Source organism: Lissotriton helveticus, chromosome 2_1, assembly GCF_964261635.1.
Source record: "Lissotriton helveticus chromosome 2_1, aLisHel1.1, whole genome shotgun sequence".
Taxonomy (NCBI): domain Eukaryota; kingdom Metazoa; phylum Chordata; class Amphibia; order Caudata; family Salamandridae; genus Lissotriton; species Lissotriton helveticus.
In genome coordinates this window covers 1,807,248-1,820,988 of record NC_136059.1, presented here as the reverse complement: position 1 = coordinate 1,820,988, position 13,741 = coordinate 1,807,248, and the positions used below count along the sequence as shown (strand labels likewise).

Sequence of the window (13,741 nt, the reverse complement as noted above, 5' to 3'; positions counted from 1 at the left end):
AAGCTGGCAAACAACCCAAGTGTAACTAGCGATAGCAGGAGCCAATTAAGATCAAAGCTGATATATGCAGCAATAAGCCTTCATCCCTTTAATATTCAACATTCTTTTTCACTTTGACACAGATCAAGAGGTGTTAATGCATATTCTTTCAAATGAGTCGAGCAGTGCTTTAAAGTGACAAAACTGTTATTTGTTCTTTCACAATCAATTAGTATCATGGTTCAGCCTACTCTGAATTGCTCTACAGCTGGGGTGAAACATGCATCCTTGTCGCTGCAGTGCCACAGTCTATTCGAGGCTATGTTCTGCTGCAGAATAGCTCGAAGGGGCCTATAAACAATAGACCGAGCACACCCTTGGAGGAGCACGCGGGGGTGCAGACATTTTGTTCAGTTCATAAACGATCTGACAGATGCTTGCAGGTATGCAGTCATTTTTAGCAGGAGTAAAACAATTAAAAATGTGCTTCGGGGTTTGAGGCGCTCCCATTTGCATCTGACAAAATGCATTTCTCCAAGCAGACAAAATGTCCTAATGTTAACACGTTCCGAACTGTGAATTCATTATTGAACAAGCAGGCTCTGAGCAGCAGATGCGAATGTAACGCTAGCCAATTCGAAGTAACAACACATCTTGTGACGATGGTGTGTTCGTGTGGAAAAGCACCCACGAGAACTCGTTATCCCTGCTATATAAAGAGGTCAGTTAGCAGTGATTGACTCTTTTCCAGGGTACTGGGTACTCGGCTATGTCACTGTATTCTTTTCTGTTGCACCTCTGTTGCAGTGGTGGACTGGGAGGAAACAGCAGCCCAGGAAATGTGTTTTTATCAGACCTATTGCATACCCAGAGAATGTAGGGAACGAGTCTGCCATCTACAGGCACCCTCACAACCCTCTCACCCTCACTCACTCTCACAACCCTCTCACCCTCACTCACTCTCACCCCCTCACTCACCTCACTCACTCTCACCCCTCACTCACCCCCTCACCTTCACTCACCCCCTCACTCACCCCCTCACCCCCTCACTCACCCCCCTTACCCCCTCACCCCCTCACTCACCCCCTCACCCTCACTCACCCTCTCACCCACCCTCTCACCCACCCCCTCACACCCCCTCACTCTCACACCCCCTCGCTCTCACACCCCCTCACTCTCACTCCCCCTCACTCTCACTCCCCCTCACTTTCACTCCCCCTCACTCTCACTCCCCCTCACCCTCACTCCCCCTCACCCCCCTCACCCACACACCCCCTCACCCTCACACCCCTCACCCTCACACCCCCTCACCCTCACACACCCTCCCCCTCCCACCCCCTCACCCACACACCCCCTCACCCACACACCTCCTCATCCACACACCCCCTCACCCACACACCCCCTCACCCTCACACCCCCTCACCCACACACTCCCTCACTCACACCCCCTCACCCTCACACCCTCACACCCCCTCACCCTCACACCCCCACACCCCCTCAGACCCCCTCACCCTCACACCCCCTCACCCCCTCACCCTCACACCCCCTCACACACCCTCACACACCCTCACACACCCTCACCCTCCCTCACCCCTGCACGCCTCTCACCCCTGCACGCCTCACACTGCTGCACGCCTCACACTGCTGCACGCCTCACACTGCTGCACGCCTCACACTGCTGCACCCCGCACACTGCTGCACGCCGCACAACACCACCATATCACTCTGGGACGGCGCCACATCACTCTGGGACGGCACATCCACCGCCACCACCACATCCACCGCCACATCCACCACATCCACCACCACTACATCCACCACCCCATCCACCACCACCACCCCATCCACCACCACCACCCCATCCACCACCACCACCCCATCCACCACCACCACCACATCCACCACCACATCCACCATCACCACCACATCCACCACCACCTCCACATCCACCATGACATCCACCGCCACATTCACCACCGCATCCACCACTGCATCCACCACCACATCCACCACCACCACATCCACCGCATCCACCACCACATCAACCACACCCACCACCACCACATCCACCACCATATCCACCACATCCACCACCACATCCACCGCATCCACCACCACCACATCCACCACATCCACCACCACATCCACCACCACATCCACCACCACATCCACCACCAACACATCCACCACATCCACCACCACATCCCACCACATCCACCGCATCCACATCCACCACCACATCCACCACCACATCCACCACCACATCCACCACCACCACATCCACCGAATCCACCACCACATCCACCACCACATCCACCATCACCTCCACATTCAATCGCTGACACACACAGCACGTTCCCATCTAATTGTGTGTATACAGTACAACATATTATATCCTATGTCTTCATTAACAATATAGTGTATCTGTACTGAATATATATCCAGCATTTCAGACTGCATTTCAGAGCTTTTAAAAATGTTTATGGCTTTTTTTTTTTGAAATTCTTTAGCATTGGCTACAGGAAACAAAAATGCTAAAGATTTACAAAAAAAACCCATAAACAATTCTAAAAGCACTAACTCTAATGCTGCGAGACCTATTGCATTTTCAATGCTTGTTTTTCTTCTTCCTTCTCATCCTTTTACCTCCACCTTTTAGAAATGTATACATACATAGTCTGCAGTGAATGTCATGTGATGTCTTAATGAACAGCCTGTATTTTACAGCATGTTAAAAACTGAACATGTTCAAAACCGCATGCATGCCGTATGCACTATGGTATGTACTGCCACTGTCCCTGTGACTTTAGTGCTAAAAGAATGATCATAGCTGTGACCAAGTGTGTGTTTCTGTACCTTCTTTTACGTTTGCGGTTTATTTCTCGAAACTGCCGGGGGTCTTTAAAACAGGTTTCAGACAGCCATAAGCTATCATCTATGTTGTATGGGAGATTATTGCGCCGGCCTCCGCCTGTGAGGATAATGCGGAATGGTGCTAGACAGTCTGTCTGTGCACGTGTCAGCTGAGACAGTGTGACACTTAGGCAACTGAGATGGCTCAGTGGGTAACTTGTCATGTTGGTGCCTTACACATCCTTCCTGTTGGGGCAGTTCCATGTGGACAGAGAGCATTTCTGGTGCTTTGCAGCACTTTTAAGATGTTCTTGGAGTTTCTTGTTGCTCAAATGGGTGTACTTTCTGATATTTACATGTTTCCCTCATCTTCATTGCTTGATTTTGCTTGCGAGAAAGTGTCACTCCTAGTCATTGAAATGTCACTCATAATTACACTGACATTTCGAACATGTCACACATAGCAATCTGAAACCTTGACAGCTATGCCCTGGTCATGGTATGCCAACCAGGCAGGACCCACAGCATCCAATGAGAAGGCTCCCCTCGTCATGGGTATACCAGGCAGGCCCCACAGCAGCCAATGAGGAGGCTCCCCTGGTCATGGTGTGCCAACCAGGCAGGCCCCACAGCAGCCAATGAGGAGGCTCCCCTGGTCATGGTATGCCAACCAGCCAGGCCCCACAGCAGCCAATGAGGAGGCTCCCCTGGTCATGGTATGCCAACCAGGCAGGCCCCACAGCAGCCAATGAGGAGGCTCCCCTGGTCATGGTATGCCAACCAGGCAGGCCCCACAGCAGCCAATGAGGAGGCTTCCCCTGGTCATAGTATGCCAACCAGCCAGGCCCCACAGCAGCCAATGAGGAGGCTCCCCTGGTCATGGTATGCCAACCAGGCAGGCCCCACAGCAGCCAATGAGGAGGCTCCCCTGGTCATGGGTATACCAGGCAGGCCCCACAGCAGCCAATGAGGAGGCTCCCCTGGTCATGTTAGCCAACCAGGCAGGCCCCAGAGCAGCCAATGAGGAGGCTTCCCTGGTCATGGTATGCCAACCAGCCCCCACAGCAGCCAATGAGGAGGCTCCCCTGGTCATGGGTATACCAGGCAGGCCCCACAGCAGTCAGTGAACACTCAAAGCGCTTCAGAACACACTGTCGTGTAGTTCCTATATGTTCCAATACAGAATCTGCGCGTTGGGATAACATGAACTGTGGGTTTGGTGGCAGACTGATTCTGAGAACCCTCGCTGAGAAATGTTCCCCTGTTTGCATTCGCTAGCTCACAGGGCCACTAGTATCTCCTCTTACCGGGCAGAGAATCGTTTCTGGCAACCTTAGAACATGACAACTCTGACCCCTCAAGATCGTGGAAACAATGTGCTACTTTTCGCCCAGTCACTCGTGCTCACGTATTAAGTCTCAGAGAGTTACACAGAAGAAGCAGTTGTGCATGTTACAATAAGAATTTATTACACCGTTGTTCTAGTGTAAAATATATGTACTGCGAAAACCGTTAGACAGTAGCAGAGATATATGATCAGCAGTACAGTGAATATAAAAGGATAGTACAGATCTACTGTTTTGCAATGAGCATGAATATAAGATGCATGATAAAAGAAAGTGCGCACACTCCTACGATGCTATCTAGATGTACCTAGCATGTGATTTGGTGTGAAGCCAAGAATCCCTCTATGATTTAGTCGAACACCATTACCTGAAGTGTGAGAATGTAGGAGCCCATCCTGGTCTTGAGTTGGACACCCCGCTAAGGATGTTCAGACCACTGTCAGCTGGAGTGACTGCATGCAGGAGCCTCAGCGTCTCTGGTCAGTGTTTCGGCCACAAAGTCTCGGTTCCCTCTCTCTAACACTATCAAAATATGCTGTATTTATGCAGAACGTATCTAGGGTTCCTTTGTCTCGTGTATTAGCCATTGTTGGATTTGAGGATGACGTGTGAGAGGAACCTTGTACGTAGATATGGTTCAGGTGGCGTAGCCCCTGCCTGGTTTCTAAGAACCCATATGAATACTCATTCATACTGTGTGAGTCTATTGATGAAGTTATAGGACTCTATTTTTTAGGAGAAACCCTCCTTCTGCACCCAGGAATAGAACTAGATAGAGGTTCAATCCTAAAGGCTCGTTACTGTGTAGTATTAGGGAGATAATGTAGGTGACGGTGTATGATATTATCCCGGCCTGTATTAGGGTACCTTTATGAAACATAACACCCACTCCTCTTCAGAATAGTCAACAATAATAAAATGCTAGCGAACAACTTATTTTTACTAGGTAGTAGCGCATAAAATTATCAGGGAGCCACGTAAAAATATATTTCTAAAACATTAAAAAGATTTCAAAATAGTCTAAGAGGTGAAAAATTCTTCTGAAAATTAGTTTTAGGAAATGTTGTTTAAGCCAAAGTCCTAGATGAGTTCGTTTATAGAAGTTGAACCACTACAAGCTTTAGAAGGCCATGCTTTTTTAGCAAAAGTGTCAATTTTAGGAAATGTTCCAAATTTAGTTGAATTTTGAAACAAGCATTTGCAATGCAATAGGTCTCGCATTACTGAAAGTTTGAGCTATTGGTGTTGCATTATTGTTTGCAACAGCAATAGCTCAAACTTTCAGTAATGCGAGACCTATTGCATTGCAAATGCTTGTTCAGATGGAGATGGTGTTTTAACCACCCATCATTTCCGTGACTACATTTGGACACATCCAGTATAGCCATCTGATTGATTGTTTTCAATTTTATTGTTGCATGCAGATTGATTTGATTTGTTTCCTGGTCCTGACGAATGCCTAAGAACTCCTTTTGGAGTCTACACAGGCAGACACATGTTGACCACTATGGGGGTATATTTGCTCTGAACTCCCGGTCATCTTGGTTTTTAACTCTTTTCCAGGGTACCACCAAATAGAGTTATTGGGCCCCTGAGATAGTGTTAACTTATCACTTGTATTGGTTTTGCACTCTGCCCCTCACTCACCCATTTGCTTAGTGCCACCCCCCACTTAAAACACCTCAGCTCCTCTCCACCTACCCTCCTTGGTGGAGAGTCAAAGCCCACATCTGGAATCTTGCGGCCCCGATGTGAGGAGGGAGCCCAATGACGAAGCATATCACCTTTAGTGAGTGAGGTGTCAGGTGTCAGTAGCGCCAACAATACTAAGCCACTAACCTTAAGAACAGCCAGCAGGAACGATGCCGTGAAGAGTAGTTCCCAATGTCCCCTAAACACTACACCCACCACAATGAAGCAGAGCACTATGGGTAGTGAAGTATTCTAGGGAAAAGGGGAAGGGGACAAAATAATAAAGAAGCCTGTTTCGCTCACAGGAATAGGAGACCTGTTCTAGACTCCCTCTTGGACCCCTGCAGTAGGGAGAAAACAAGAACAGAATGAGTAGCACTGTATTCCCTCCCACTCCTACTCAGACACATACCATTCACACATACACTTACATGAATGCGTCCTGAATGTTGTCCACAGGACTTTTCTTATGGCTGAGGGGTGTCAGAGAAGGAAGGCTCCTGGGAGTGCTGGTCCGGCGTGCGGAGAGAAAAGAATACCGGCAAGCACCGTCGCAGGCAGCCAGGCGCTGTCTCTGTATCTCCTCCGACTCCTGTCCTCGGAGCAACGGAGGTTTCAAAAGGGTGGCTTGCCAGTTTCCACGGGCACCGGGAAATCCAACATCAGTTTCGCGCAAAAAGTAAAGTATAAATCCACAAAGTCTCTAAGGTTCGGTTCCAGAACCGAGACTGCAGGTGGAAACCAAAGTACCGCTGTGGAGAGGTTAAACCACTCTCCCACACAGCGCAAGGGTCGGCGTCTCCTGAGCGGCTCCAAGGAAACAGAGACGCGGCTCCTCCCTCTGTTCCGCGGCAGTTGCCGCGAGCTAAGGCAGGATAAAACAAAGCGCGGTGGCGCTCCAAAGCTTGCGTTTCTTTTAGGTTCAAAAACGCACGGATTACAGGAAAGTGTAGACCGGCTACGGCAACCAGCATCTAGGCTCCGACGGCAGTTTGTCAAGCGCCGTTTTCTCTGGAGGCGGGACTTATATAGGAGTGTGCTCCTTCCTGTGTTCCTGTTACTTGTCCCTTGGCCTTATGGGAGATGTAGTCCCTACAACTTTCGTACTTTTCAGGCGCAACCTGGAAAGGTGAGGGTTGGGGGCTGTATGCTGCCTCATGATCATGACATGAGGGTTCTTGTCCTTAAAAAGGATCACTTTCTGTTTTCTTTTTCCTCTAATGCACAACCCCGGTACATCTTTTGTGGGTTTCATTCATAGACAGGGAGAGATACGTTCTCTTTTGGGATTCCCTCCATTGGATCTCTAGTGTGGGTTTGTTTTGGGATTCCCTCCATTGGATCTCTAGTGTGGTTTTGTTTGAAGAAGTCCGAATAAAACAAGAAAAGAATTTGAGTTGAAGATTGAAATTGTTGACCTATACCTTCTTTGCATATGATATATGTAGGCTTTCCTGCTTCCAGTTTCTATTTTTGGTCAATTCTGGTGGTGTTTTGTCAGTGTTTTCCAGTGATTTCAATACCTGAAAAAAACAGTGCTTCTCAGTGATTACTAATTTTCGTGCCATAAAAAACAACTGAAACTGTGTGTTTTTCCGGTGTTTATGGAACGTTTTGCTTTTATTAGTGCTGGCTTTCTTAATTGATGCATGGCATATAGACAGTGTACGTACGTGTATATGAAGTCCAAATACATATTTACAAGTCAAATTTATTGTAGTACACCATACAATATTTCTTCAGTGATTCTTTAGTCATTCGCGCTCTCTCTTTCCTTCCCATGTACACTTTTATTTGTGAAAACGCCCTCTCAACATTGGCACTTGAGACTTGCAACGCCAAAACAGCCAGCACACAATTTGCCAACTCTGGCCACTGACGTAGCTTTCCATGCCAGTACTGGTGCACCTCAAGGTTGACCTTCTCTGGGACAGGTTCTGCAACATATGCATTGAACTGGGTGCACATGCCCTCAGAGGTATAAAAGCAGTCAATAATGAAGCAGCACTTTGCAAAGTCCGGAGAAAATTCCCCTTTACGGAATGGATCTAAGACTTGTGCAAAGTACCAAAGTGAGGCTTCATTGACTTGAAACGCCATGGTTGGTGAAGGGACATTTCTATGCATCATAAGGGCAAATGCATTTTTGTTAGGGACGGGTAGATAACGTGGTTTGCCCAGATTCTCAGGATTAACGCATCCACAATTAACTATTCTAGCAATCGCAGTATGGTGTTGCAATATTTAGCAATGCCAATACCTCAAACGTAATTAATGCGAGACCTATTGCATTGCAAATGCTTGTTTAGAGTGAATTGCAGAGAAAGGCTGACCAACATTAAAATAACGGTGTTACACTGACAGTCACTTTTTATGTAGGACTGATTTGTTTACCTTGTTATATTTTAATTATGTCTTTTATTGTTATTTATCTGCTTTCAAATAAAATGACAAAACAAAAAGATATTGGCAATTGGTCATAGAATGTTGTATCCGTACCTTAATATTAGTATTCAGCTCATTAAAAAAAAAAAATGTAATCAGCCCTTTATACATTTTTGACCTTTATAAAACATAATTTTCAATTGACAAACACACATGCCTATTCCTCTTTGAAATTATTTTGCGCCAAGTTAATTGCAATAATCTGACACCCACAGGCATTGCAGGCGCGCGATGCTCATTGAGATTAAAGCAGTTCTGGGGGATATAAATGTATATAAATATATTTATATATATCTCTGAGCCTGTTTGTAGCAGCTGCTGCTTCAGATCGTGGTGGAAATGAAGGCAGCTAATTCTATTTGCCCTGTGCCCCGACTACATTTCCAAAAGCCTCTGTGTGTGTGCGCGCGCAGGGTAATAAATATATTGAGAAGGCAGAGATTCAGTTGGGGCTCACTGCACCGTTGACGCACGCGACGGCTGAGTTAATGGGGGTGCTAGGCCACTGCACCACCACTGAGCTCAGCATCTGATCGACAAAAGGGGGACATGCAGAGGGGGTTTGTTGCCCCAAAGAGTTTTCACATGCCCTTATATGTTTATCATGAATACATGGTGTTTTGTGTATGCCCTTCGATTGCAGCAAAGACCTGCCATTAGGCAGACAAACGGCAGACCTCAACAGCTCCTCTCCCCCAAAGCCCTGCTTGAAGCAAATCAAAGTACCCCCCCCCCCCCCCCCCCCCAACCAAAGTCATGCATGTAATAAGAGGTCGGATAGCTCCTCCGTTTTGCTTTAGGGAGAGCAGTGAGGCAATGGGATAGGGTTACGAAGTCCGTTCCAAGTGGAGCGGTCTAGGTTGGACAAAGACCTAATGGTTTAAAAAGAAAATGTGCTTGTGCCGCACCCCTGCACTTTATGGTTGAGTCACCAGACCGCCAGAGAGAATGCCCACCCCCACGTTAGCCATTGCAAGCATTTCAAGCCTCATTATGTAAATGGTCTTTTTAAAGAACTGAAGTAATGGGGCACGACCGCAGGCTAACAAACGGCAGATCTCAACAGCTCCTCTCCCCCACCGCATTAAACAATATTGCGCCTCTTTCATCGATGCCCACCCCACGTTAGCCAGGCAGGGGGCCCTTGCTCACGTGCCAATTTAAACAATAGAATCTTGATTAAAAAAAAACAAGCATGCCGCCTCTTTACCCGGCGCACACCCGGAAATAACTAGAATCTCTCCAATATTGTAGAACGCCCCAAAATGTGGTGATCTACAATTCACGTAGGTCAGTTCTCCCACAGGTCGATCTTGTCAAACGTCTGGGCTGTAATTCAAGCCACTGTTATCTCCAAAATTGATTAAGGCTCCTAGCTATGATACTACATTCAGCGTCCCGTTCAAGTTCTGGGCTGCTTCCTTCTTGGTGCCTTAATTGCAGTTTGGTCTGCAATGCTTTGGCTCCATCAAGTGCCCAAGTGGTGCAACAGCAATGAAATTCAGTGACACTCAGTTTAAACAGTGTCAGCTGATTTTCATTCGGTAGTGTACTTTCGTTCTGAGTCGGTTTTAACCGAATTCCGGACAGCCTATATATGTGTGTTTTTTGAAAGAAAAGGGAAACCCTATTTATAAACATACGTGTGCTTGGGAGTTAGAATTTGTGTTTTGAGAGACTTGTCTCTCGGTTTATGGAGTTTGTGGTTCTCCATTCCTTTGAGCACCGTTTTAATTATTTGGAGATATTTGATTATTTAGTGCGATTCTAAACCCTAAGCGCCCTGAACCTATGAGTAAGACCACGCTGCTAATTGTGGTCCTAAGGGGAATAGCTTCTGGGTATCTGGTGGCATGATCCACTACCACCAGAATAAATCTGTGCCCAGATGCTGTTTGGGGATCAGTTGGTCCAACAATGTCAATCCCTACACGTTCAAAGGGAACGCCCACCACAGGTAGTGGTATAAGGGGGGCCTTCGTTGTGCCACCTGATTTGCCACTGGATTGGCAGGTGACACATGAGCGGAAAAACTCTTTTGTGTCTTCAGACATATGAGGCCAGTGAAAGTGTGGGGCAAGCCTGTCCCAAGTCTTGTTCTGGCCAAGATGTCCTGCAAGGGGAATATCATGGGCTAGTGTTAAAAGGAAGCCCCTGAATGCCTATGGTATGACCAACCTCTTGGAAGCACCAGGCTTGGGCCTCTAGCCTCTGAATACAGGAGCCATTCATCCCAGTAAACCTTATGGGTCCCACTAGCATTCCCTACAGCCTCAGCAGTACCTTGCTGTCTGAGGGGTTCAAGAGAAGGGCAGTCCAACTGCGCCTGCCTCAGATCTAACCTGGAGGGACCCCCTGTCCCAAGAAACTCAACCTGATCAGGCTCAAGTTCTTCTAGGACAGTTCCTTCCTGGGTCTCACAATCAGCTTCCTCAGAAGGCTGATCCTCTTCCTGAGGCAAGGGGGAAGGCACTGCCTTAACCCTACTGCTTCTCCTCCTGGTAGGCAACTGGTCCATTGTTCCAAATTCCAGTGCCAGTTCAGTGTTGCAATTTCTGACCTGTGACCTAGTCACAGCAAGGGCATGTGCTGAGATTCCTAACATTTCTGCATGGGTCCTATACTCCACTTCAACCCAGGCTGAAGTCTCCATGTCATTGCCAAGCAAACATTCTACAGGGAGGTCTGAGCTAACCACAACTCTTTTGAGGCTAGTTACCCCTCCCCAGGAGAAGTTAACAATTGCCATACTGTGAGTGGTAGTGACATTGCTAGCATTGGTCACTAGGTAATTTTCACCTAGTATGATCTGTCCAGGGTTCACAAAGCTGGGCGTCACCATTGTGACACTAGCACGTGTCCCTGTAGGCCTGAGCCACTTTGTCATTAATTAAAGGAGTTTGTCTGTACTTGCCCAAGTTATTGGTACTCACAGTAGAGGACAGAAATATGTCCACATCACAGATCAAAACAGCTTGAGTTGGTATTCTGACTAGGCCAGAATCCATCTCAGTTCCCTGGGTTAACCGTACTACACCCTTCTGTTGAGAACCACCACTTGGAGCTGAACTAGGGGGAACAGTTGCCTTAGGGGCAATGGTGGCTGGAGCTGCCTCCTTCTTGGTGCATTCACTGGTCCAGTGAGTAATTACTTTACAAAATTTGCACCATGGTTTCTTTGGGCCTTCTTTCTTCTTAGATTGTTGGGAACCCCCACCATTAGAAGCTTTTTGGGGACCTTGAAAAGACTTCTGGTCTTTTGCTTTCTCCCCACCCTTTTGGTCTTGCTTCTTCTGATCACAACCTTGGTTCTGTACCTTCTGCTTCACCCTGGTTCTGACCCATTTGTCCGCCTTCTTACCCAATTCTTGGGGAGAGGTCAAATCAGAGTCAACCTAGTGCTGATGCAATAACTGGTTTTGACAGTTTTCTCATAAGGTTATACAATCCCGTATAGTCACTTACTTTACTGCCCAGTAACCAGCCTTCCAGAGCCTTAGTAGCACAATCTACAAAATCAGTCCAGTCCTGAGTCTGTGTCTTCTGGGTGTCTCTGAACAGCAACCTGTACTGCTCAGTGGTTTGGCCAAACCCTTCTATCAGAGCACACTTCGGGTCAGTGTAGTTGTCAGCATCCTCTTCTCTAACAGTGAGGAGCTTGTCTATTCCTTTGTCTGCAAAGTAGAGCCACAAGATAGCTGCCCACTGACTATGGGGTACCTGCTGTACTTTGCAGCCCCTCTCCAAAGCAGTTATCCATTTGTGGATGTCATCCTCAATCTGATAGGGAGGGACAATCTTGTTCATCTTTCTATGGTCATGAGACCTTTCCCTACCACTAGGGTTGTTGCTGCCACAGTGGGCTCTAGCCCACACAATTTCTTCTCTCTTTCAAGAGCCAGGGTCTCTTTTGCAAGGGCAACTTCATGCTTCTTGATCCCCAGCTTGCCCTCTTTCATCCTAGCTTTGTGCTCTCTTCTCTGAGGGGAAGTCATCCTCCTCAGAGCAGAGGCATCAGACCCCACTGAGGAGTCAGAATGCTCGGAACCACTGGGCAGTGACCTGTGCCTTCTGTGCCTACGGTTAGGGCTACTTGGAAGGTTAGAGTGGGGCCTACCATTGCCCTCTCCACCTCCAGATAGTCCTGTGTTGCCCAGGTCAGGTCCATCAACCTCTTCCTGGTCCGCATCCTCATCATCATCAGGACCACTGGGTCCTCCCCAGTAGGATCCTCTTCTGATGAGGGATGGCCCCCTCTCTACCCCCTTGGCTACTTGGGTCTGATGCATTCTCTACATCATGTTCCACTAAGATATCTACCAGGTGGTTAAAGGTTGGACTCTGTCCTTGTCTCAGTCTTCTGACCACACACAGGCTTCTCAACTCTTGAAAAGAGAATGTGTCATTCTTAGAAGGCAACCTTGGGTTGTCTTCTGGCAGAGGCCCACTAGACCATTGGACGGGTTGTGCCGCCAGAGTCTTTCTCAGCTCTAAGTTGTCTTCTTTCTGAGTTTGTCTGTGTTGAACCACAATCTAGATGGAATGTTCCTGACTCTTTTTTTGTTTCAAGGGGGCTATTTGTTCCAGGATGGAAGTCATAGTAGTATTGTAGTGAGAGGTGAGTTCTGTTACGGAGAGGTCGCCTGTGGATATGGGCAGGAGAGAGCTAGCCCTTTCCTCCAGGCCCTCCCCTGGTTTTGTCGTGTTCAGCTTCTGCTTATCTATTGTAAAATACTGCACTACATCACCGAATTGAACCCGGGATGACTGAGGCCGCTAAGTGTTGGACAGGAGCTAGTGGGTTCTCGACTCTACTTAGAGGCACCGTTTCATTGACAGCATTTATTTTGATTTATCTGTGTTAAGTTTATACAGAATCGAGCTTGCTCAGTGGTAAGTGAGTGGAAATGTGTTCTTTCTTTCAGTATGAGATGTACACCATTGAGAAGAACGCGGAACGGACATCCTCAGCCGGCAGACTTCTGTATGACATGTAAGTCCATTACACTCAAGCTGGTATCGCTGTTGTTATTGAATTCTAGGCAAATCTTTAAATATGCGAAAAGATTGAGTATCTGGCTTGATGCATGTGCGCTTGAGGTCAACTTGGTGAAGCATCTTTTTAGCGACGGTAAGATAGCAAGAGGAGTAAATCACTGAATTTTCGCGGAATCTACATATTTTGTTTGAACCTAACACATACAGTACTGATACTTCTGATGAAATGTTCCTAGACCTTGCACATGAGATGGTCACCAGCGTATGTTTAAATGTAAGGAACAATGAATTGGAGTGGGTCGGTGTCGGCCTCTGACCAGCTGATCAAGACTTGCTTAAAAGGATGACTGAGTCCATGCTTGCGCGGGTCGGTGAAGCAGTCTGAGTCAAACAGCATCCCTGTTTTAGGAGACGTTCACATGGTTGTT

At 47.5% G+C, this 13,741-nt stretch overlaps 1 protein-coding gene across 3 annotated transcripts in view; it reads left to right on the top strand.

Moving 5' to 3' along the window:
* The window catches only part of INTS10 (integrator complex subunit 10), a 189,340-nt gene that overhangs the window by 3,908 nt on the left and 171,691 nt on the right, over positions 1 to 13,741 (top strand). For all 3 annotated transcript variants that reach the window (XR_013606935.1, XM_078674367.1, XM_078674366.1), the window contains exon 2: positions 13,241 to 13,308. Coding sequence is in view for 2 of the 3 variants with exons in the window: in XM_078674367.1 (XP_078530493.1) it covers positions 13,241 to 13,308 (68 nt within the window). In the remaining variant the exon portion in view is untranslated. The remainder of the gene's footprint in view (positions 1 to 13,240; positions 13,309 to 13,741) is intronic.